This window comes from Trifolium pratense, linkage group LG1 (genome assembly GCF_020283565.1).
Source record: "Trifolium pratense cultivar HEN17-A07 linkage group LG1, ARS_RC_1.1, whole genome shotgun sequence".
Taxonomy (NCBI): Eukaryota; Viridiplantae; Streptophyta; class Magnoliopsida; order Fabales; family Fabaceae; genus Trifolium; species Trifolium pratense.
In genome coordinates, this window is record NC_060059.1 from 20,009,483 (window position 1) to 20,033,713 (window position 24,231).

The 24,231-nt window shown below is 36.0% G+C and overlaps 1 protein-coding gene across 2 annotated transcripts in view; it reads right to left on the reverse strand.

Annotated features, from left to right (window-relative positions):
• Nucleotides 1-1,436: 1,436 nt before the first annotated feature.
• The window catches only part of LOC123918369, a 28,117-nt gene continuing 5,322 nt past the window's right edge, over nt 1,437-24,231 (reverse strand). Inside the window, exons 8-15 of one of the 2 annotated variants that reach the window (XM_045970404.1) lie at nt 15,465-15,584; nt 15,318-15,336; nt 14,285-14,360; nt 13,841-14,157; nt 12,948-13,063; nt 12,759-12,852; nt 2,792-2,889; nt 1,437-2,170 (exon numbers count right to left, since the gene is read on the reverse strand). In XM_045970404.1, the coding sequence (XP_045826360.1) occupies nt 2,821-2,889; nt 12,759-12,852; nt 12,948-13,063; nt 13,841-14,157; nt 14,285-14,360; nt 15,318-15,336; nt 15,465-15,584 (811 nt within the window). In that variant the 3' untranslated portion in view covers nt 1,437-2,170; nt 2,792-2,820. Of the gene's footprint in view, nt 2,171-2,545; nt 2,890-12,758; nt 12,853-12,947; nt 13,064-13,840; nt 14,158-14,284; nt 14,361-15,317; nt 15,337-15,464; nt 15,585-24,231 lie in introns of those variants that run through there. The other variant, XM_045970396.1, reaches the window with a different exon arrangement.

The following is a 24,231-nucleotide window of genomic DNA, read 5'->3' on the forward strand; positions in this document are numbered from 1 at the left end:
ATACCGTTTTCTAAGCTGACGCACATTTATAGAGCAAAGGAGGAACAGAAAGTCGAGGATTTCGTGTGAGCCAAAATAGGCCAGCTAAGCAAAATGTGATCACTTTTGTAGCGAATCATCAGCGCGCGCGTGTGTGTGATATTCAACATGATGTGCGGTATACCCCATTTACAAAACTGGGTACCCCTTGGGACGCACACCAAGTGTGTTCCAACCAATGTGGGACTAATTGAAGATTTTTTCAATTAATACATAGTTCTTCTTTTGTGTTCATTTCTATACCAAACGCAATTTTTTACTTCTTTACTACTTTTAAGGAGAAAAAAAAAAGTAAAAATTAAATATGGTCAAAAACTTCTAAACCACCTACTATTGAGTAAACTTTGGGAATGCTGGAGTTGGCCGCATTTATTGCCTAATTCCAAGAAATTCTTTTCCTCATCACTTTTTCTTTTGAAGGATTATTAAGGAAAAAATAGATAGTGTTAAAGAAATGAAACCTTTTCTAAAGATAAGCAAAGGGTACGCTCCAAAACCCACATTCTTATAAGCGTGAGTGCAAAGGTAAAATAAGCTTAAGTATGTATATTTGTGCAGAGTGTAATTGTGGTCCGATACACATAATTAAAAGGTAAAAGAGTAAAGAAGAGAAGAAATAAAAAAGATAATGTTAAATAAATAAATTGAAAAATAAAAATAAAAACATGTCAACGGTTAGGGAAAAAAATGTTTAATGTAGCTTTGAAAGTGTGAATTATAATTCTGAGCCTTCTTTTATGTAAATCCTTTATCAAATTTTGTGCCACTGCCACACCCCACGCCCTGGTCCTTCCTCACAAATTTTAGCATTTGGTTTGCGTCCCAAAAATGCAATCAACATCAACATTATACTAGTTGAAGTCAATGTATATTACAGTAGTACATAACGTTTTGCATAAATAGCACAGTTTGACAACTTTTAAGAAAGAACATACTCTAATAGTTCATAATTTTTGAAAGAATCCCTGTCATATGGAAAATTGATTCAGTGCAGTCACTATTGTGCAGCCAAGTTGCAGTCAACAAATTGTAGTCGTCTAATTTTGAGTGGACGGCTAAGATTTTAATACAATTTAAATTTGTTAAAATATATATATTTTCAATCTAAAATTTGAACCATCTAATCTCGATCAATCTTGCTAACTGCATGTTGATTGCATCCAATCCAGATCTTATATGCTATTTGCACTTTTGTTGTCTACGCCTTAGTTAATCTTGCTCAATCATTCATATATTGGAGATTTGCTAATCAATTGATACATATAACTAATAATTTAGTCATTGTTCACCACATAACATGAAGCGAAATTCAAAGTGTATATATATGCACGCGCACTGGTAAACCATTTCTATAGCCATTGAAAATCACCTCAAAATGGAATGCTATGCGAAGTCAATAGAAAGTGGCTTATAAAAGCCAAAGAAATATATTTAACTGTTGAAAATTAACAAGGTTTTCATTAAAAACTGTGCTTCCAAACTCAGCACAAGCTAACAAAAGGAATGAAGAAAAGTTTTTTGTCACTAAACTCGCAACTCGGTAGAAGGAAAAGAGCATGGGGATTAACCAAATGAGGTAGTGTCAGGTTTTGGGTGTTATGGTATATCCAAGCTTTTGAAAAGTATATTTACAAATTGCAGCAGTGTTAAGGTACAATACATCCCATTTGCCTCCACTCAAAGAGACTGCCTCTTTTAAATATCCCTCTGATGCAAAAGGAGACAAACTAAAAGCCTCTTCTATTCTCTCTCTCTCTCTCTCTCTCTCTCTCTCTCTCTCTCAATCTCTCTCTTTCTGTCTCTCTCTCTCCCCCTGTCAACATACTTGTATGTCATCTTCCACCAGGGAATCTCATCTCCAATGCTAATAATTGCCTAAACTTTCTTTTCCTACCTATTGCTACACTTTTTCCTTCAGCTGCAAATCCTCACAACACCGTCCACTCCTTGAATAGGACAGTTATACTACTTTGATATTCTTTGCTACCCACTTGTGAAAATTAATCTTTATAAGGTATCCTAAGTTAAATTCCTGGCATGATTGTGATAAACAAAGTACTAGTAGAATCTTGGGAGTCTTAATTTAGGCACCAATATTCTGTTTCACAAGCTGGCCAAATTTCTTTCACATCTAAAATTCAAGACAAATGCAACAAAAGTCAACCAGAATTTCGAGTACAACATTTCGATATATACAATGAGAAAACAAGCAGCAGGATGCAGATATTAATGACATGATAACAAGATAAAAGTATCTACAGTACCATCAGATTTGCACGCAATGGGGGAGAGTGGAGACTGGTTTTTTTTTTAACAAGTAAAATTAACACCAACTAATCAAGGCACAAGACGTGCATATAATCTTGAGCGATTCTCTGATGCGGTCCTTGTTTCAATTCAAGAACGCATTCTTTCATGCATATAATCGTTCACCGCTCAATGTTAAACGTAAAATTAAACACAGAAACATTGTTTTGGTATTGTGAACTAGTTTAGCTATTTCTGATTTGGAATTCCTTTATTTAAGGAATATTAAATGGTGGGGTTAAAGAATCAACACAGTACAATTTGATTCAGTGTATTAATCATATAGGTACTAGGGCACGTACAACTGATACCATCTATACAACATTGAACACTGTTCAAATGTGCAATAATTATCTATTGAACTGTAAACTGACAAATAAAAGTACAGATCCAACGAAGAAAAACGTTAGTTTCAAATATGCATCAATTTATTCTTCATAGGTACCTTGGTAGGTCAATTCATCCATAAGCATCTCATCTGACCCCTGACTTTGAGCTTTCTAGATTCACTCCCACAAATTTGTCCAATACATTCTTAAATGCCTGAAACATACATGAAAATGTAAGAAATTAATAGAGAATAAATATTTTCATTGCACTTCAAAAGTGTGCACATTTCCTCAAGTAGTTTAACATCTAATAAAATTAGCTTTGATTAGTTTAATTAACATGCTTAACATTTAAATGACTATCTTTTTGTCTAAACTACGAGAATCTAATAACCCAACTGCATATTCTCTTTCATATGAAAGTGAAACTAAAGTCTCAATGCACATGCAGGGCAACCAATGCCAGAGAGACTCATGCACTGAAACAATGATGAGGATAGAGACAATAAAAAAGAAAAGATGCCATCATATATTTAGCAAATCGAAAATAAATGCAAAAAAAATAAAATGAAACAAGTCAGTCAAAATTGTCTACATCAATTGATACTGAGAAATAAAAAACAGTTTGGTCAGAAAATCATAATGAATTTGAATCCTAATTGAAAATGACAGACACACAATACATAGAATGCCACCAATGTTAAGGCCATGCATAAAATAATATTGATGGATTATTACCAAAAAATATATATTGATGGATGTGAAAATGTGCCAAATGCTAGAAAATAAGTTAAAGAAGCAAGAATACTGGAGGATTGTAAATAGTACATGAAACACATTAAGGTTCAAATAATGCAATTATTTCCAAATAGTTATAGCACAGATGGCAAAAGTGATTTCAACCTCTTTCTGAATTCTGATGACCATTTATTTTTCATGACTATAAATAAGGGGCAGTAGTCGAAAATGAAATGAGAATAGCTTCCCAGGGGATGAGAATATGGCCAACTAGTGTTTTTCAGAGCACTAGTTCATCCATTCCATGATATTAGTCTGGACTCAATTATATGCAACAAAAAAAAAATTGTTCATTGGACTCAAAGTCGACTAATCTATCCATATTTAATGTTACTATTCCAAAAATACTCTTCAATTAATTACTTAATATTGTGAGGAGATCACCATTATAATTAGGGTTAAGATAGTAAATATGTATTCATTATTTTTACATGAAATCAAGAAAATCATATGCACTTAACTACTATCCTTAATAAATGTCTGTGTTTTTACTTATAATCGAGTCCGGAGGGAGTATGCCATAATTCTATCCCCCGATTGCAACGATCTAATAGTTCTATCATATAATAAACTAACAAATAATACATAATACATTAATATAATATAATGTTTATACAAAAGAACGGGTCTAAAATAAATTATTAAAAAGACATCACAAATGGTATGGTCTAGTATTCCAAAGCATATGGAAAATTTGATCTCTTAAATCGCATTTCATGATAGACCCATTATAACAAAGTTTATCATAGAAGGAAACTAAGGGGGAGCAAGGTTGGGATTATCGTATAAGCTCAGAACGAGGAGAGCAATAGGCCACAAAGAGTGGGCCTACAAGAATATGCAGAGAATGAAGGCATAACAACAGTAACAAGAGAATGGGATGGACATCATTTCCAGATGGTGGAAAGGTAGGGGTCTGTGGGGGGAGAGGAAAAGAATTGGATAGTAACGGAAAGGCTTTGCCTTGAAAAAGGTTGTTTTCTCCACAGGGAGAGCAGTCCAGTTGTTTTACATTTTCTTCCATGTCGACTCTATTTTCTTGTGAGGAGCTTTGCTCCATTGCAAGCAAATTCAATACAATCTATCCTCTCTATTTCAACCTTGGTTCAGCTTACTTGTTTTTGGTTGAGCATTTTATTATGGGTTTTTAGCATTTAAAACAAACAAAGGGAGTTCATTTTACTAAGTAAAGAGCAAATACATCATTAGAAAACATAGCATCAGAGAAAATTGAAAATATTTCATCAGAAAATCTTCAACAGTCAGAAGATATAGTATATCAGAGCAAATACATCTGAAACTCGGTGGATGAAATCTTAAAGTGAAGGATGCATCGAAATACTAATTTTCACCATTAATTATCAGAAAACATAGCATCGGAAGACTGATTGTCTTAAAGATGGAAATCATAATGAGAACTTCAAATCTGACAAGAATTAGAGTTCAGAAAATTCAAAAAACCAAATCAGAAGACAATATCAGAATGCTGAAACAAAGTTTGAATACAAAACCAGGCAAAAAGAAAAACAAAAGAGTACTAGCATGACCCACAATTGTCTTTTAATGAATAAGAGGAGCTGTCTGAAGCTGTTAAACACTATAAAATGAGTCTTGCACATTACTTCTGATAAAAAGACCTTGCCCAACTTGTTGGGGCTGCAGCGGAAATTTGACTTCTAATAATGATATGAAACACAACTCTCACTAAAGTTGAACAAGAAAATAATAATAAATTGTATGAAGAAATATAAATGTCTAAAAAACAATATTAATTTATTATAAGATAAAACTAATCACTTTGTTTTTTTGAAGGATAAAACTAATCACTTTGTTACACTCTGTATTATTGTTGTTATTACTGACAAATCTATCCTTAGATTTATATAGTAAGTTTTTTTTTTTTTTTGACACAAGATTTATATAGTAAGTTGCATGCTGCTATAAATTAAGTGAACTACATTACGCACAAATATAAGCTTCTACTCTTCCTATTATTACTCCTTATTTTTACCGAAGTAATGTTGCATTTCACTTTCAATCTTTCCATATTTAGCTTTTACTAAATATTCCCACAATTCTCAACCTAGTTCATAATTTGAAATATTCAAATTTTGGACGAATATGGAATAATAACAAGTTCAAGCAATGTTAGAACTTAGAACTTGCTACATGACACAACTTTGGTTAACATGTCCGCAAAATTCTCATCGTAGGCAAAAATAAATTGATTTGCCTTAATGAAGTTAAAATAACAATTAATACTTTTTGTAAGTCACAAGCTCGTTGGAGCTTTCTCTTTATAAATTTTTTTTTCTGATGAGTATCATTACAAGTAATAACAACTATTTATACTAATGAGTAATTGCATATTTTTATCATTGGTAGTTAAAATTCATCCAATATTCAAGGCTTCCCTCGAAACTAGTTTAAGATTTAATTCACATCTCTTCCTTGCTCCATTAGTTCAAACTGACGTTTTAATCCTTGCAACCTTGTTCGTTTAACTAGGTCAGCACCTTCCTATGTTTTAAGTAAAACTTCTCAAGCCTCCTTAGCTGTTTTGGCATGGAAAATTTTCTCGAAAACAGATAACTACACAAATTGACATATCAAAAACAAAGCTTTTTCGTTGAGTTTACGATCTTTCTCAATTTGTTTCTCATCGGCTTTTCCTTTATCTTATTCGGTTAGCAACCAATGGGTATGGATAAATTATGAAGGAAAAGCTGATGAAAAACAGGTTGAGAAAGATCGTCAACTCAACGAAAAAGCTTTGTTTTTTATATGTCAATTTGTGGAGCTATCTGTTTTTGAGAAAATTTTCCGTGCCAAAACAGCTAAGGAGGTTTGGGAAATTTTACTTAAAACATATGAAGGTGCTGACCCAGTTAAACGAACGAGGTTACAATGATTAAAACGTCAGTTTGAGCTAATGGAGCAAGGAAGAGATGTAAATTAAATCTTAAACTAGTTTCAAGGGAAGCCTTGAATATTGGATGGACTTTAATTACCAAGGCTAAAAATATGCAATTACTCATTAGTATAAATAGTTATTATTACTTGTAATGATACTCATCAGAAAATTTAAAAAAAAAATTATAAAGAGAAAGCTCTAGCGAGCTTATGAGTTACAAAAAGTATTAATTATTATTTTAACTGCATTAAGGCAATTCAATTTACTTTTGCCAACATCATCGGTGTGTACCTTCGTAAGAGAAGTATGACCTTCCTCTACAACATACATTACGTCGATATTCTTAGTGCAAGCATGAAGAACCTCTTATTGGAAAAAATATCAATTCAAATTCCTAATACAAGGTCAACGGTTGATTATCCCAGGATCGTACTTTTCCCACACTATAATACCAATAGAACAACAAGAATATCTTCTTTATAAATGAATGAGATTACAAAAATGATTATTACATTTTCACTAACACTCTGATGATTATAGAAATGAAATAAAGGAAGATTTTATAGTCAATGCATGCAACAAATAGGTGGCTACAATATAAGGAGAATTTTTCTCTTTTTCTTTCCACCAATTTACAAAAAGTTCTCCCGTACTTTAATTTCATTTACTATTTGTTATAGTGTTTACTCATTCTCTCCTCTAAAGAGGAAAAGGAGTAACCACTATAACAAATAGTAAAGGAGTAAACATTATAACTGATGAATCCTCATCATGATTCATCATGACATGTTATCTGAGCATATTTAAGGCAATTTTTAGGTAATAATGTCAAGAAGTTGATCATAATGAGTGAAAAAGGAGCCGAATCGAAGGTTGAGTGTTGCGCATGGCGCAATTGAGCACAATTGGAAGCTCAAGTTCTCTGTAAGCTGCACCATGGCGCCACAGGGCTGCGCGTGGCGCATTTAAGGATGCATTTGTTGGAGAACTTCATTGGGTTCAGTGCCATGGCGCAGAAGATCTGTGCATGGCGCAATTTAAGCTTGTTAAAGAAGTTGTTAAACCCTGTAAGCTGCGCCATGGCGCAGAGGAGCTGCGCATGGCGCAAGATGAACATCTGGAAAATGAACCCAGAACTGGAAGCTGCGCCACTGCGCAGCTGTAACTGCCTCTTTGCGCCAGGGCGCAAGGGCATGCGCATGGCGCAGGTTTGTAAAATTATAAATAGAAACAGAGTTTCCAGTGCAGGGGTTCGACTTTTTGGATCTAAAATTGATATTTTCACTCAATCTCGCAATTCTTTCCACTTTTCTTAGCTGAGAATCATGAAGATCATGCAAGAACGACGCAGGAGCATGATGATGCGCAAGAAGATGATGGCACATTAAGCTTCTTGGTTGAGAGTTCGAGGTGAAGAGTATGGAGCATGCGTTCGAGTGATCTTTGAACCTTTGTAATCGGTGTAATTAACTCAATTCAAACTTCTTTGCTTGTAAGGCTTTTATGTTTTGTAGCTTATCACATAAATGTTGTTAGTAATTGAATTTCTATGAGAATAGGATTTGGTTATGGATTTAAGAAGTTTGAGTAATTGATTGTTGTTCAAGAGATTAAACACTAATTGATTATGACTTATGAATTTTGTGTTAAAAGCCTCAATGAATCACAAATCACCTAAGAGATTAGGGATTTGTGATTGATTGAGAGTATTGGATTGCAAGAGATTGAATCCAATTGCTATCGATTCATCATTGAGTGAGTTAACTAATTCAATTGTGCATAAGTTCACGCGTTGCATGCGAAATACTTTGATCCGACAAACTCTCAATCGCTTGAAAACCTTTTTGAAACAAGAATCGAAAGACTTTCCGAAACTTTCCCCAATCAAAATGTTTAAAAATAGTGTTCTTAATACAATTACCGCGATCCGAGTTTAATACAATCCCTGAGGAAACGATAATCTTAAAATACTACTTGTCGACTTTTGTATACTTGCAAAAAGTTCATCAATAACAAATAGTAAATGAAATTAATGTACGGGAGAACTTTTAGCAAAATGAGAAAAAGAAAAATTTCTTATATTACAACCACCTATTTATTGCATGCATAAAATCTTCCTTTGTTTCATTTCTACAATCATCAGAGTAAAATCCTTTTGAGAGAAAAATCAGAAGAGTTTAACCATGATTGTGTTGGTGAGATTGTAATAATCATTTTTGTATTCTCATTCATTTACAAAGAAGGTATTCCTGTTGTTCCATTATTATTATTATTATTATTATTATTATTATTATTATAGTTTGGAAAAAGTACTATCCTGAGATAATTATCCGCCGACCTTGTAATAGGAGTTTTAATTGGAAAAAAAAAAAACTATCAAAGACAAAGATAGAAAGAGTTGGTTGGTTGCTATGGTGGAAGAGATGTAATCTCTTCATAAGAACAAGACATGGGAGGCGGTCTCGTTGCTAGTGGGAAAGACTGTTATTGGTTGTATGTGGGTGTACAAAAGAAAGGAGGATCCTAACAAGTCCGAGAGTATAAGGCTAGACTAGTTGCCAAGGGATTTGCACAGAAAGAAAGGGTTGATTACAACGAGATATTTTCTCCCATGGTAAAACATACTTCTATTCAGGTGCTATTAAGTCTTGTTGCTCAAGGTGATCTTGAGCTAAAACATCTTGATGTGAAGACAACCTTCTTACACTGTGATTTGGATGAGGAAATCTATATGTATCAATCTGAGGGATACAAGATTGAGAGTAAAAAGAGTCAGGTATGTCGCTTGACAAAATCACTTTATGGATTGAAGAAATCTCCTCGTCAATGGTACATGCAATTTTACTCATTAATGTTAAAGCAAGGTTTCTCTAGAAGTGATTATAATTGTTGTATATACATTCGTAAGCTTCATGTAGCTGATTATATTTATCTTCTATTGTATGTGGATGACATGCTTATTGCATCGAAGAGAAAAGTGGAGATAGATAGGTTAAATACTCAACTTGGTAAGGAGTTTGAGACAAAACACTTGGGAGTTGCCAAGAAAATACCGGGTATGGATATTAGAAGAGAAAGATCAAACTGAAAATTGTTCTTGAGTCAAAAGGGCTAAATTGAATGTTATTGAAAGGTTTGGGATGAAACATGCTAAGTCAGTGGTGACTCCATTGGCTCCACATTTTAAGCTCTCTAGTAAACAATATGCCACTACAGCAAAAAATAATACATACATGGTATGTGTTCCTTACGCTAGTGTAGTTGGCAGTTTAATGTACGCCATGGTGTGTATACGTCCAAATATTTCACAAGCGATTAGTGTTGTCGGTAGATTCATGGCGAATCCAGCAAAGAGCAAAGGAATGTTGGGAAGCAGTGAAATGGGTTTTAACGTACTTAAAGGGTACCACTGACACATGTTTGTGCTTTGGTGGAGATACATATCAGTTAAACAACTTTGTTGATTCTGATTATGCTGGTGATCTAGATAGATGACGATCAACTACTGGTTATGTATTTAAAATAAATGGTGCTCCAATTAGTTGGCGATCGATGTTACAAGCTACGGTGAGTCGTGACATTATCTACTACGAAGGCTGAGTACATGGCCATAACAAAAGGAACGAAGGAAGCATTGTGGCTGAGGGGTCTTCTAGATGATTTGGGGATTAAGCAAGAATATGTGGATCTGAGTTGCGAAAGTCAAAGTGCGATTCACTTGGCTAAGAATCAGGTTCATCATGCTCGCACCAAGCATATCGACATAAGGTATCATTTTGTATGGAATATCGTAGAGGAAGGTCGTATTTCTCTTACGAAGGTACACACTAATTAGAATTCTGCAGACATATTAACCAAGGTTGTGTCAGGTAGCAAGTTCCAACATTGCTTGAACTTGCTAAGTATTATTCCATATTCTTCCAAACTTTGAATATTTCAAATTATGAACGAGGTGGAGAATTGTGAGAATATTTAGTAAAAGCTAAATATGGAAAGCTTGAAATTACTTCGGTAAAAATGAAGAGTAATAATAGAAAGAACAAAGGTTTATATTTGTGTGTAATGTGGTTCACTCAGTTTAGAGTATGTAGTTTACTATATAAATCTAAGTCTAGGTTTGTCAGTAATAACAGCAGAAATACAGAGTGTAACAAAGTGATCAATTTTATCTTATAATAAATTAATCTTTCTTCTTTAGACATTTATATTTCTTCGTTACTTCATACAATTTATTGTTCAGACTACATTATTTTCTTGTTCAACTTTAGTGAGAGTTATGTTTCATATCATTATTATAAGCCAAATTTCCACTGCGGCTCCAACAATCAACTACTGGTCAAATGCTATCATATTGTTTTAATGTTATTTTGATCTCTTCACTATGTTGTTGTACACTGCTTCTTGAGGTGTTTCTAAAAAATATGACTTGTCCATTAGCTCTTGACGCAATGTGTACCGGACTTGGATAACCTGCTGCCACAGCACTGCAGCTGTGTGATTTTGTGTGTGTAAGGAGGGAGAAACAAAAAATTAAAAATGAAGAGGTGATGATGACAAGAAAAAAAAAAGAGAGAAAGATAGACACATAAAAGGGTAGCAGAGGATCCAGATCCGTCAGTATCCCCTCCAAGTGTTGCGCGTCAGCTGTAAAACACGAGAATCCCGTCTTTGTACAATATTTTAGTTTTACCCCAAGCTGTTAGGTTGGTTAGTGTTGCCTGAGAGGTGTTACTGTGTAGCCTAGAGAGGCTACTATCTAGAATAAAGAACATTGTAAGGTATTTCATGGATAGGTTGTCCAGAACAAAGAATGCTTCAAGGTGAAGCTTGGGAAGTCTGTCAATAAGCTTGTTAGTTACATAGTGGAAAATCCAACTGTGTGCGGGATTTCGACATAGTTCAAAACTTGTGGGTGAAACCAATATAAATTTTGCGTGCATTTCTCTCTTCCTTGCTCTACTTTAAGGTTAGTTTAGTAAATTTGCCCTTTTGTTAGTACAAATTGTCATTTCATCACAAATTGGAAACTGGTCTTCTCAAGAATATTTATTGCTACTAATCCAGAAAGCTCAGTTTAGCTCATGGTAGTCAATCCTGGTGGAGCGGCGCGGAGCGGAGCTCTGCCGGAACGGGATGGAGCGGCGCAGCTAAGCTTCTCGGCGCGATCTCAGCAGGTTCCCAGTGGACCGGAGCGGAGTGGGTCCCGGGTTGCCATCCCGGGTTAGGACTGAGATTTTGTTTTCATGGGTTTTAAAGGGCATTTTTGAAATCTCACTCATTTTAGTAAGGGTAGAATTGGTTTTTTACCTTTAAAATTGTTACTTACTCCTAACTAAACCCTATCCGCAATTCATTCTTTCTCTCACGCCATCGTACTCTCTTCTATCACTCTCACGATCCAAACTTTGATGATGAACTTGAGTTTTAATTTTTAGTTACTTTATTAATCTAAGGGCTCGTTTGGCACAGCTTTTTTTAGAGCTTATGCAAACAGCTTATGCAATTTTTATATCTTATTTTAAGTTTGTCAAGGTATTTTATGATAAAATAGCTTATAAAATTACAATTTTCACTAGTGTGAACTTAAAAAATAGCATAAAGCCTAGTTTATATTGCATAAGCTCTAAAAAAAGTTGGGCCAAACGGACCCTAGGTGTTGGAGACTTGACTTTTGCTTATTTATTTTGCTTGACTTTTGTGAGTAATTTTTAGTTACTTTATGTTGAAGAAGGTGTCGTAGACCTGAGATTTGTGTTTTGAATTTTTAATTTATGAATGTTTTATGGATTTTGAGATTTTTGTTTAATTTTACATTAATTGTATGTTTATGTTTATAGTATTATTTATGTAATTTATAAATAAATAAATAAATAGCGGCATGCCGGCATCCTGGCCCCGGGATGCCGCTATCCCAGTTTTGGGGCTGGCCGCTCCGCGGTCCGGGATTAACTACTATGGTTTAGCTCAAACCTTGTTTTAGAAATTAAGCAAACACATTTTGACATGGTATTAATTTCAGTGAACTAGTTTTAAATATGCATAATACTGAATTGATTTTTACTGTCTTATCATACATCGGTAAACTGTTTCGGTGTATATTAGAAAACTTTGTTTCTAAGGATCTGTCATTCCATCAAAAAATTCTTGTTGCTTTAGTATGTTGCATCATTAGAATACTTGTCTTTTGGACTGACTAACTTTGAGTGCTTGTATTACTTGAGTGAAAGTCAGAAAGGTTTTGGATTAATAGGTTGGAGATTCAAGGGTCAAAACTTAACTCCCTTCATGTGACTCTAATTACAGATAACGGAAGGGTAAATTGGGAACAATGAATTCCAAAAGATAAAGCTAGAACACAGCTACTCAATTACCTGTTGTGTGAATAGCTCCTTCCCTTTTAGAATAGAATTCATTGCTGCAGATTGGTCATCAAACACACTGTAGAAAACCTCGTAGAATCTATTCCTGTGATTAAAAAGGCGGAAAAAATAATAGGATGTTATCATCTTGACAACCAATCACATGAAATACTTATGAAGATAGTACATATTAGAAAGTACCGATCTTCCTCGAGAGTTTGTTCATCCATCTCATCAAATTTCCGAGTAAGAACTTCAGCCCCAACTGGTGATAGTACATGCAGAACAAGAGCCTCTAAAGTTCTTGGGAAGTTGTTCTGAAAACAGTAAATAGTCCAACATGTTTGAAACTTGAAATATAAAACAAATAGCTAGGGTTTATGATTAAATACAAGGAAGATTAGTATGTTATTTTGAGTTAAAGAAGTAGTAGTAGCCTATGTCTCATTGATATTCAGAAAATTTATAGAGCATAGATTGATATATAAAATTGAAAGAAGTGCCACAGTGACCCCCCCTCTCAAACATCATCTTTATACGACAAACAAAAATCCCAATCACTTCCACCGAAGAATAAAGGACACGTGAAATAAAAGCAGTTCCCTTCTAGCGAACACATTTTCCCACTGGTTGGATTCAGCCATACTCTAATGTATCAAATAATTTCGCAATGTCCTATTACAAATCATGTCTAATGACAAACCATTTAAATCTAAATCCTTCTCGATGGTTGAACCAATAATTTTCATTGGTCTCCCTCTGCCTCGAATAATTAGACTATCCTACATATGATCTACTCACTTTATGGAGGCTTTTCCAAGTAGTTCTCTTTGAAGTAGGAATGATATTATCACCGAAAGAGAATCACGTGAAATGATTCCTGAGAGAATGAGAAAAATAAAACAAGATGTATTTGTCTACTTGCAAGGAAGAATTCGATTGATAAAATCAAGTACAACTGCCTTGTGTCAAAATTAACTTTGTCTAATCATAATTGATAACTAAAACACCCACACTACAATTCAAAGTACGAAAGTGCGTAAAGTAGACCGAACTTTTCAGACATTAAAAGAAAGTAGGTAATGCAAACTCACCGCCATAGCAAGAAAAACATTTTGGAGAGTTTGTGGTTCAACGTCCCAGAGAATTTTAGCAACGGGATCATCTTTCAAGTAAGCATTCACTATTTTCTCACATTTACCATTGTGTATAAGCTCATAATCATTTATAGAAGTCGACGGTGATTGCTGATCCTGGCTGGCGCTGACACTGTTGTGAACCAAGGACATAAGTTCATGAAGCACCTGGACTGCATCAGATTCTAATTCAATCAAGGTGTTCCCCTCGTTAAGTCTTTTCTCCTTTAAATCTATTCCTTTCAACATCTGACTGCAATTTTCATCAGCATGATCTGGTAACCAGATTATCAAGATCGGTTAGACCGTCACTGGGAAAACGATAAGCTGGAATTCTAGTTTTCTTGTATGGAGAAAATCATAGAACATAACTATATCAAAGCCATCTTCTAATTAACTTACTTGTTTGTTTATGATTAGGTAGCTTGATTGCACACATTTTATTTCTTCCCGTCCCCAACTTGAGCAGTTGCTGGTCCTGTCCTATATTGAAAAAATATGTCACAAACCCATTACAAAAACCACTAATTTATGAAAAGAAAGGAAAAAAGAAATCAATTTAACTCGACGATCTTTGATAGGCTACAAGAATATAGACAGAAAACTAATTCGCTCTCCACACTCAGGAACAAAATTTAAGAGATAAATAAACAGATGCTCAAAAGACTTATGCTCAAAATACAGGTGGTTTGGTCTATAATTTAGACACACAGAACTACGAATTCTACACTTCCTACTTCATCAACCATTAGCAATGAAAATTTTCTGAAAACCGAAATTCTAACAATTAATCTGTAAACTTTATAATTTATACTGCCAAGTGAAACTCCACACGAAAAAATAATGGAAAAGAATACCACTTAAAGAAGATATACATCTGAAGAATTTTGAAAAGGGAAATTGTTTATACTAGCGTGCACCGTCTATCCGTTTTTTTCAATTTTTCATTTTCTTTTTTTTCTTCGATTGGATAAAGAAAGGCAAATGCAAATAAAATAGTTTCAATGAAGAGTAAAATTGGAATAAAACAGGGTTACGCCAAAAAATTAGTATTCCCTTTATATAGATGTATAGAAAACTCAATTATTTGATTGGATAAAAAATGATAAAATTATAAATAAAATAGTTCAAATAAAGGATAAAATCAAAAGAAAAAAAGTAACCAAAAGTTAGTATCCCCATTATATATAGGCATAGATTCAGGCGAACAGCCGCACACACATATATGTGTAGATGCATTCACAAGTAAGCTGATACAATACAAGGGCAGGACTAAAAGTAAAATATCAGTTTGTACCCAAAAAAAAAAGAGTAAAATATCAGTTTTCGGCTGCATCCATTCTCCAACCCCATCAAAAAGACAAATGAAAAAATAATATTGTAGGTTTCAATAATCTTTTCTTCAGTAAAGGATAACTACAAAATAAGCACATACCATCTCTTTGTCAATCAATCTTCAAATGCGTCCATTGGATCAACAGGTAAATGATAATTGAAAAGAAAAACAATAACATTCAAAAGTCGGTTCATCACATAATACTCGATGACAAAATTAAACAGAGAACTACATCATCACCAATACCTTCTCAATATTCTGCGTAAATAATAAGCATCCATATGTTCCAACATGCAAGACATAGTGTTGGATCGCCACCAAAAGTTAATAGCAATAGTCAAATCATTACTATCTACTTGATGGAACCTACAACATAAAACATTAATGAAGTAATGACATGTAGAGAACAAGACCAAGACAACTGAGAAGTTTATACCGTGTAAAAGAAACATAGATTTTCTAATGGATATACAAACTAAGGGAAATATGCCCAATGCATTTCAAACACCAAATATAGACATTACTACAAAACACGGTTGGGTGGCATACAATGAAAAATGAAGTTGTTGAGAGTCCCACGCTGGATGTAATATGGCCGGAAAAAGTGTTTATAAGTAAGAGGCATCTCACACATTTTGTAGCGTTGAGTAAGATCTAACCCAAATTATAAGATGGTATAAGTGCCTATCCAAGATTCATTGGGTCACACATTATCGATCTACTCAGGTAAGACGCAGATGCCCAGGTCTGAGCCTAAGAAGGTGTGATGAGAATCCCACATTGGATGTAATATTGTGATAACAACCAGAATTATAGAGAAAAGGCTTTTGCAAGTAAACTTGCGATTTTCATTAATGTACAAAGGAAAATACAATCTGCAAATGTATCAGAGCAGTTTGCTCTCTCAGAAGATAACTTCTTCTGGCCAAATAACTTCCTAAATCCTAATAACTTCCAACATAAAATAAAAAATAACAAACATCAAACTTAAATACAATCCACAACCAATAACTAACTTTTTAAAATTCAAACTAACACACTAATATTATATTATTTATTTATTTTAATTTTTTGTTTCTCCTTTGATAAACCCTCCAAATGACGGGTTTACCCTTCTCTTTAGTCTGTGCGCTATCATTGCCGCCGCCAAGAGAAACAGCCTTGTCCTCAAGGCTGAAGGAAGGAAATTGACCAATGATGAAGTCTTTATCTTCCCAGGTAGCTTCCTCAATAGGCTTGTTCTTCCAATGGATAAGAACTTGAGAAATAGATATGCCATGTCGGATCACTGTCCGTTGTTCTAAAGCTGTCTCTGGTTCCCATATAGAATCTTCACGTCAAATCGGTCAACGGTCTTGCAATCTTACCATAGTCACGAATGAACTTTCTGTAATACCCAGTCAAACCCAAAAATCCGCGGACACCCTTGACATTCTTTGGCACAGGCCATTCTAACACACTGCTGATTTTAGATGGATCCATTGAGACCCCTTCATGAGAGATCACGTGACCCAAATACTCAACCGACAATTTGCCAAATGAACATTTCTTTTTATTAGCCACCAACTGTTGCTCAGCCAACACACTTAAAACTGAATTCAAATGTAGAATATGGTCTTGCCAAGTCATACTATACACCAAAATGTCGTCAAAAAATACTAAAACATACCTCCGCAACATTGGTTTGAAGACTTTATTCATTAATGCTTGAAAGGTGGATGGAGCATTCGTTAATCCAAAAGGCATCACCAAAAATTCATAATGTCCCTCGTGAGTACGAAAAGCTGTTTTATGAATATCTTCTTCTCGCATTCGTACTTGATGGTAACCAGACTTTAGATCAATTTTGGAAAAATATTGCGCACCATGTAACTCATCCAATAACTCATCAATGACTGGAATAGGGAATTTATCTGGAATAGTTACCTTATTCAAAGCACGGTAATCTACACACATCCGCCAAGAGTCATCCTTCTTCTTGACAAGAATAACCGGACTTGAAAACGCACTCTGGCTAGGTCTGATCACACCGGACAGCAACATTTCTTTCACTTGTTTTTCGATTTCTGTTTTGTGGTGATGAGGATAACGATATGGTCGAACATTAACTGGTCCCTGACCGTTCAGCAAGTGTATAGCATGCTCTTGCTGTCAACCAGGAGGCAATCCCTGTGGTTCTTTGAAAATAGTATCAAAATTGTCCAGTACTGACTTCATTTCAGACTGTTGATTTGGTGTCACCATACCCTATTGAACATCACAATGCAACTGATCAAAGTGATTTTCATCAACATAGTTCTGTAATGGAGTGCACTCCCTAGTACGAATCCCTCTGATCTCAATCCATTCACCCTGGTAGTCGAAACGCATTTTTTTCTAGGTCCAATCGATGTACGTGCATCCAATTTGTGTCAGCCATGCCATCCCCAGTACTAGATCATAACCGCCCAAATCAAAAAGCACAACATCTATCTCCCACTTAACCCCTTGAACAAAAATAATAACACCGTGGCACTCTCCTAAAGTCGGAGCCACATGTCCGTCACCCAATCTGATATCCCTCGCAGGAGTTTCGGTAATTCGCAAACCCAAAGCCAAAGCTAGATGCCTTGACATGAAATTTTTGTTTGCTCCACTGTCAACCAACATCAGCACCGGTATTGTCCCCACTGTCCCTTGCAACCTGATGCACTGAAGCATATCTTGATAATATTCAGTTTGTTTATCAAAAGTCAACACATGTTCAAAAGTCAGCACATTCAATTGCAATTCTTCTGCCCCTGTTTCCACATCCTCATCATTCAACACTCTTACTTCATTTTCATCTTCGGAATCATTCTCAAGTACCATAACACGCAGATTTTTATCCGGACATTGATGGCGAGGATGATACGGACCTCCGCATTTGAAACAGAGTCCTTTTTGACGACGATCGGCAATTTCCTGTGAAGACATATTCCTCACATTTCTGTCACGCCAATTTCCAGTGTTGGTAGTGTGTGTTTTATTTTGTCCAACACTAAACATTCCACGCGGACCACCTATGGATTTTCCTCCAACGTTTCCTCCAGGAAGATCGCGATTATCTTTGTTATTACGAGCCATACCCCAATCACCATGTCTACCTTCATTCTGTGTGACAACCTTGTTACCAAAAACGTGTCTGGACAGTGAACCATGTGACCTTCGCGATGTCCAATCTCTTCGTCCCTCCTCCAATTCACGTTCTACTGCTCTTGCCACGTTCATTAACTTCGCTCTTGACATGGGCCCCATAGCGATCATGCTGCGAACCTTTCCTCGGATTTTGTCCTTCAAACCATGAACGAAATAACCCAAATATTGATCATTGGGTAGTTTGGGCAGTTGTGCTACTAACCTCTCAAAATCTTCAATGTATTCTTCGATCGTTCCTTCCTGTTGAAGCGCAGAAAGTTGTTCGAATACATTCCCATCACTAACACCACCATATCTTTCAAGAAGTGCATCTTTCAAATTTTCCCATGTCAATGTTTCATTCTCCTCCAACAGTCCTTTAAAAAAATGAATTGTAGGACCGTCCATACATAATTGTGCTAAATTCACTTTGATTTCTGGTCTAGTATTCTGCACATTGAAATAAACTTCCGCCCTTGCAATCCAACCAGCGGGATCATCACCATTAAACATCGGTAATTCAACCTTTTTAACAGATAGGCGAAATTCATCCCAGGCTTCATCGTGTAATTCAGGATTTTTCTTTTTGGTACCAACTGACTCATAATTGTGCGATGATTCTTCCCCATTCTTCTCCTTATTCGAATTCAATAAAGAGATGATCTTCTCCTGGTTCTCCTTATTTTGATTCTGCATTTCATGTAAAGAAACCTCCAAAGTAGTGATTTTCTCTTCAAGTGCAGCCACTTTGGCCTCCATCTTTTTCGATGGCATCCGGCAGGTCGGACCAAATTGATAACAACCAGAATTATAGAGAAAAGGTTTTTGCAAGTAAACTTGCGATTTTCATTAATGTACAAAGGAAAATACAATCTGCAAATGTATCAGAGCAGTTTGCTCTCTCAGAAGATAACTTCTTCTGGCCAAATAACTTCCTAATAACTTCCAACATAAAATAAAAAATAACAAACATCAAACTTAAATACAATCCACAACCAATAACTAACTTTTTAAAATTCAAACTAACACACTAATATTATATTATTTATTTATTTATTTTAATTTTTTGTTTCTCCTTTGATAAACCCTCCAAATGACGGGTTTACCCTTCTCTTTAGTCTGTGCGCTATCATATTGCCTAAAAATGTGTTTATAAGTGGGAGGCATCTTACCTTAGAAACCGGCTAGTAAGGTCGAGTTAGACCCAACCCAAACATACAATAAGCCTAATGCACTAAACATATAGGTTCAAGCAACAAAAGTTACAAAAAACAATCATATTGTATTTAGGATGTGTTATAAAAATTCATCCTTCAAGAAAAATTTACACTATCATGGTCCTCAAAGGCATAGCCCAGTGGTATGAGTTGGGATGCTGAAAGAGTATTAAGAAGGAGGTCCATGGTTTGATATTTTCTGCTAGCAAATTCCCCATCCCCTAACAAATTAACAACTAACATTTGCCTATTGAAAAAAAGGTTTTACTCTCATGGCACAATTACTTTTAGCTAAGTGCTTGAACAATGCATTTTCAAATGAATAACCAATTAATAAATGATAAGGATCTTGATCCTGGAGTCAAGGAAAAGATGACGTAATGCAAAGATATAGAAGTGAAATTGAACAAGTGTGATAGAAACTGATGAATTCAGAGAATGTAGAGAAAATATTCATTGATTGAAAATGTGTTTTTACAATGATGTGATTCTAACTTTATATACTAGTGTAGATAGAATCTAGAGTTTGTTACAGATGTAACTAACTCAAACTAGTGTAGATAGAATCTAGAGTTTGTTACAGATGTAACTAACTCAGTTAGGCTAAACAGAAAGCTAACTACTTATTACAATAACTAACTAGAAGCTTCTCAGCTCTAACACTATATATTCTAACATTCCCTTGCTGAATCTGATGGTGTCTTTGCCAAGCTTTCCTTGTCGAACACTCTAAGTTTGGCACGAAGGGGACTGAACTTTGCAGCAGACAATGGCTTAGTAAGAATGTCTGCCCAATCCTGGGCTGGCACATGAGACACAACCAGACTTTTGTTGAGAACTTTTTCTCGAACAAAGAATATATCAAGCTCCATGTGCTTAGTTCTGTGATGCAGAGTAGGGTTGTGAGCTAGAGAGACAGTGCTCAAGTTGTCACATAGGATCTTGGGAGTATAGAATCTGCAACTCAATTCAGTCAAGAGAGATTGAAGCCACAGTATTTCAGCGTACAGATTAGCAAGGCTTCTATATTCTGCTTCTGCACTGGAATGTACCACCAAAGTTTGTTTGTTTGACCACCATGAAACAAGATTAGGTCCAACATATATGCAAGCTCCTGAAGTAGATCTCCTATCATCTGGGTCAGAAGCCCAGTCAGCATCACAAAAGCCAATCAGAGATAAGGGTTGATTTGTAGGAGCAGCTTGTAGGAAAAAAGACCATGATTAGTAGTGCCACTAAGATATCTAAGTATCCTCTTTACAGCTTTCCAATGGTCTTCAAGCGGGTTAGCAAGAAATTGACATACTTTGTTGACAGAGTATGAAATTTCAGGCCTAGTTAATGTAGCATACTGTAGTGCTCCAACTATGGATCTGAATAATGTAGGATCTTCAACTGGTGCTGAACCAACCTTAGACAGTTTTAAACTTGATGCCATAGGAGTTGTCATCCCATTTGCAGTTTCCATATTTGCTCGTGCTAACAAATCTCTAATGTATTTGGCTTGAGAGAGAAGAAGACCACCATGTGGTAAGTGAAACACCTCAATGCCTAGAAAATAGTCAAGAGAGCCCAACTGCTTGAGAGCAAATTCTGCATTAAGTTTAGAGATAAGCTGCTGTATATGAGAGAGGGAGTTGCCAGTGATGATTATATCATCAACATACACCAGAACCAACATTTGCAAAGTAGCAGAGGTCATGATGAACAAACTGGGGTCACATTTGCTTGCCTTAAATCCATAAGCAACCAGTGCAGCTTTAAGTCTGTCAAACCAGGCCCTTGGTGCCTGTTTTAAACCATACAGGGCCTTGTTGAGTTTGCATACTAAACCTTTCTCTTGAACTTCAAAGCCTGGTGGCTGACGCATATATACTTCCTCTCCCAAAACTCCATTTAGAAAAGCATTATTAACATTTATTTGTTGAATAGGCCACTTGTTTGTTACTGCTATAGTCTAAACAGTTCTGACAGTTACAGGCTTAACCACTGGAGAGAAAGTTTCAGTAAAATCTGTCCCTGCTCTTTGATGAAAACCTTTGGCAACTAGCCGTGCCTTGTATTTTTGTATAGTACCATCTGGATTTTCCTTGACTCTAAACACCCATTTGCACCCGATAGGTTGTTTGTGAGAAGGAGAGGGAACTAGTTGCCAAGTGTTGTTTCTCAAGAGTGCTTCATACTCTTCTTTCATGGCTGAAATCCAATGGGTGGACTGGAATGCCTGTTTAACAGTAGTAGGTTCAATATGTGTTAGCAGATGGGTGGGGTTGGCCTTGGTTTTGGATTTTGTTAGCATAGAATGACTGTTTAATTTCTGTTTGGTAGGTAAAGGAGGAGGAGGAGGAGGAGGAGATATGGATGGTGACACTGAAGTGGGTGAAAAAATGTGTTGAGAAGCATTGGACCTTTAAATGGGGGGACTGTTGTTAGAGTTATAAGAAGATAAGGGTGTGAATGGTGATGTTTGCAGTGAAACATCATTATAAGATTGATGTTCTGATGGTGGTGTAGATGGTGAAGAATCAGGTATAGTAGATGTTGCAGGGATGGTTGTGAGAGGTGTAGGATTCAGAACTTGGGTTGGGGTAGGTGTGTGGGCTGGAGCAGGTATATGGGTCTGGATAGGTATAGGAATTGGTACTTGTGATGATGAGGTAGAAGGTGTAGATGAGGCAGTTGTAGTAATAGGTTTGGTAGAAGAAAAGAGATGTGGATAAGGGAATCTCTGCTCATTAAACAAGACATCTTTGGACACATAAATGCGACCATCAGAACTAAGACACTTATAACCTTTGTATGTGGAGGAATATCCTAGAAAAACACATTCTTGAGACCTGAAGGCTAATTTAGTTGTGTGATAAGGTCTAAGAAACGGAAAGCATGCACAGCCAAATATTTTAAGGGCTTTGTAATCAGGTTGTTTGTTGAGTAAGACATAATATGGTGATTTATTTTGAAGCACAGGGATGGGGAGTCTATTGATAAGAAAGGCAGCTGTGATGAAGGCATGTCCCAATATTTCATAGGTATGGCTTTGGATAACAGTGTAAGGCCAGTCTCAACAAGATGCCTATGTTTTCTCTCAACTAAACTATTTTGATGGTGAGTGTGAGGGCAGGTTAATCTGTGGATGATGCCAAGATTAGCATGGTGTTGGGTAAGGGGTCTGAATTCACCACCACCATTGGTTTGAACTTGTTTAATCTTGCAATTAAATTGTAATTCAACCATAGATTTAAACTGGATAAATCTGCTAAGAGTGTCAGATTTTAGTTTCAAATGATAGACCCAAACAAATCTAGAAAAGGCATCAACACAAGTAAGAAAGTAAGTGAAACCACTAGAGGATTTGACAGGGGTTGGGCCCCGCAAGTCACAGACAACAAGTTCAAGGGGTGAACTATAAGTAGTGTTAGATGCTGGAGCATGAATTCTGTGGCTTTTCCCTAAACAACAATCAGAACAAAAGTGATTTATTGAAAGCAGAAATGTCTAAAGGTGAGTCAAACTTGTAGAGTCCATCAGCTCCAAGAGTGCCATGCATAAGGACTTCAGAAGAAGCCTGAGATTTGACAACACAAAAAGTAGGGTGAAATTCAAAGTACACATTATTATCTTGAGCAAATTTTGATACACTCATTAGATTCTTAGTTATGGAGAACTAAAAGGAGATTGGTAAGGTTAAGGGAGGTATTAGGGTTGGTTTTAGAAGTAAAACACATTGAACCTATAGAGTTAATAGCCAAACCTTGCCCGTTGCCCATGAGGACTTGATCAGATCCATGAAGAGACACAACATCTGAAAGATTGGAAGGATCTGATGTGACATGATGAGATGCTCCTGAGTCTGGATACCACCATTGGTTGTTAAAGGTTGAGTTTCCACCAGTAAGGAGAGCTTGAGGAGGACGCTGAGATCTAGGGTTTCCACCATAGCCATAGGGATTGAAGAGAGGAGGATAAAATTGAGGTTGTGGTGCTCTGTATTGATAACCATTCATAGCTCCAGAATGACGATAGTGGCAAATTGAAGCGTCATGATTTGGTTTGTGACAGATTTGACAAGTAACACCACTCTTGCCTCCACGTCCACCACGTCCAGAGCGTCCTCCACCCCTACCAGACCTTCCACCACCACGATTATACTCAAAACTTCCTTGATTTTCCTGTGCATTGACATGACTAGATCCAGATGGAAAGTTAGGATAGGAAGCAGAGTGTTGTGTACTGTTTTCTGTGGAGGAATTTTGAGATGAAGGTTGTGGTGATGCAGTTTGAGTGAGATTCATTGTTGCTGCATCTTAAAGATTTGCTTTCTTGTTCTTTACAAGACGCGTCTCATGAGCCAGTAAGAACGATTCAAGTTCATCAATGGATATAACGAAGGACTTACTGTTGATTGCAGCTACAACAGGATCGTAATCTTCTGGAAGAGCATCAAGAACGATTTCGATGAGATTGCGCTGCGGAATAGGATCATCAATTGAAATCAGCGATTCGTTGATTACGCGAACGCATTGGATGAATTCCTCAATCGTGCGATCACCTTTGCTTAGGGTTCGCAATTCAGATCTGAGTTGTCTGGCTTTGGTGATGAGAAGAGTGTGAAAATGACGCTGAATCTCGTCCTAAACTTG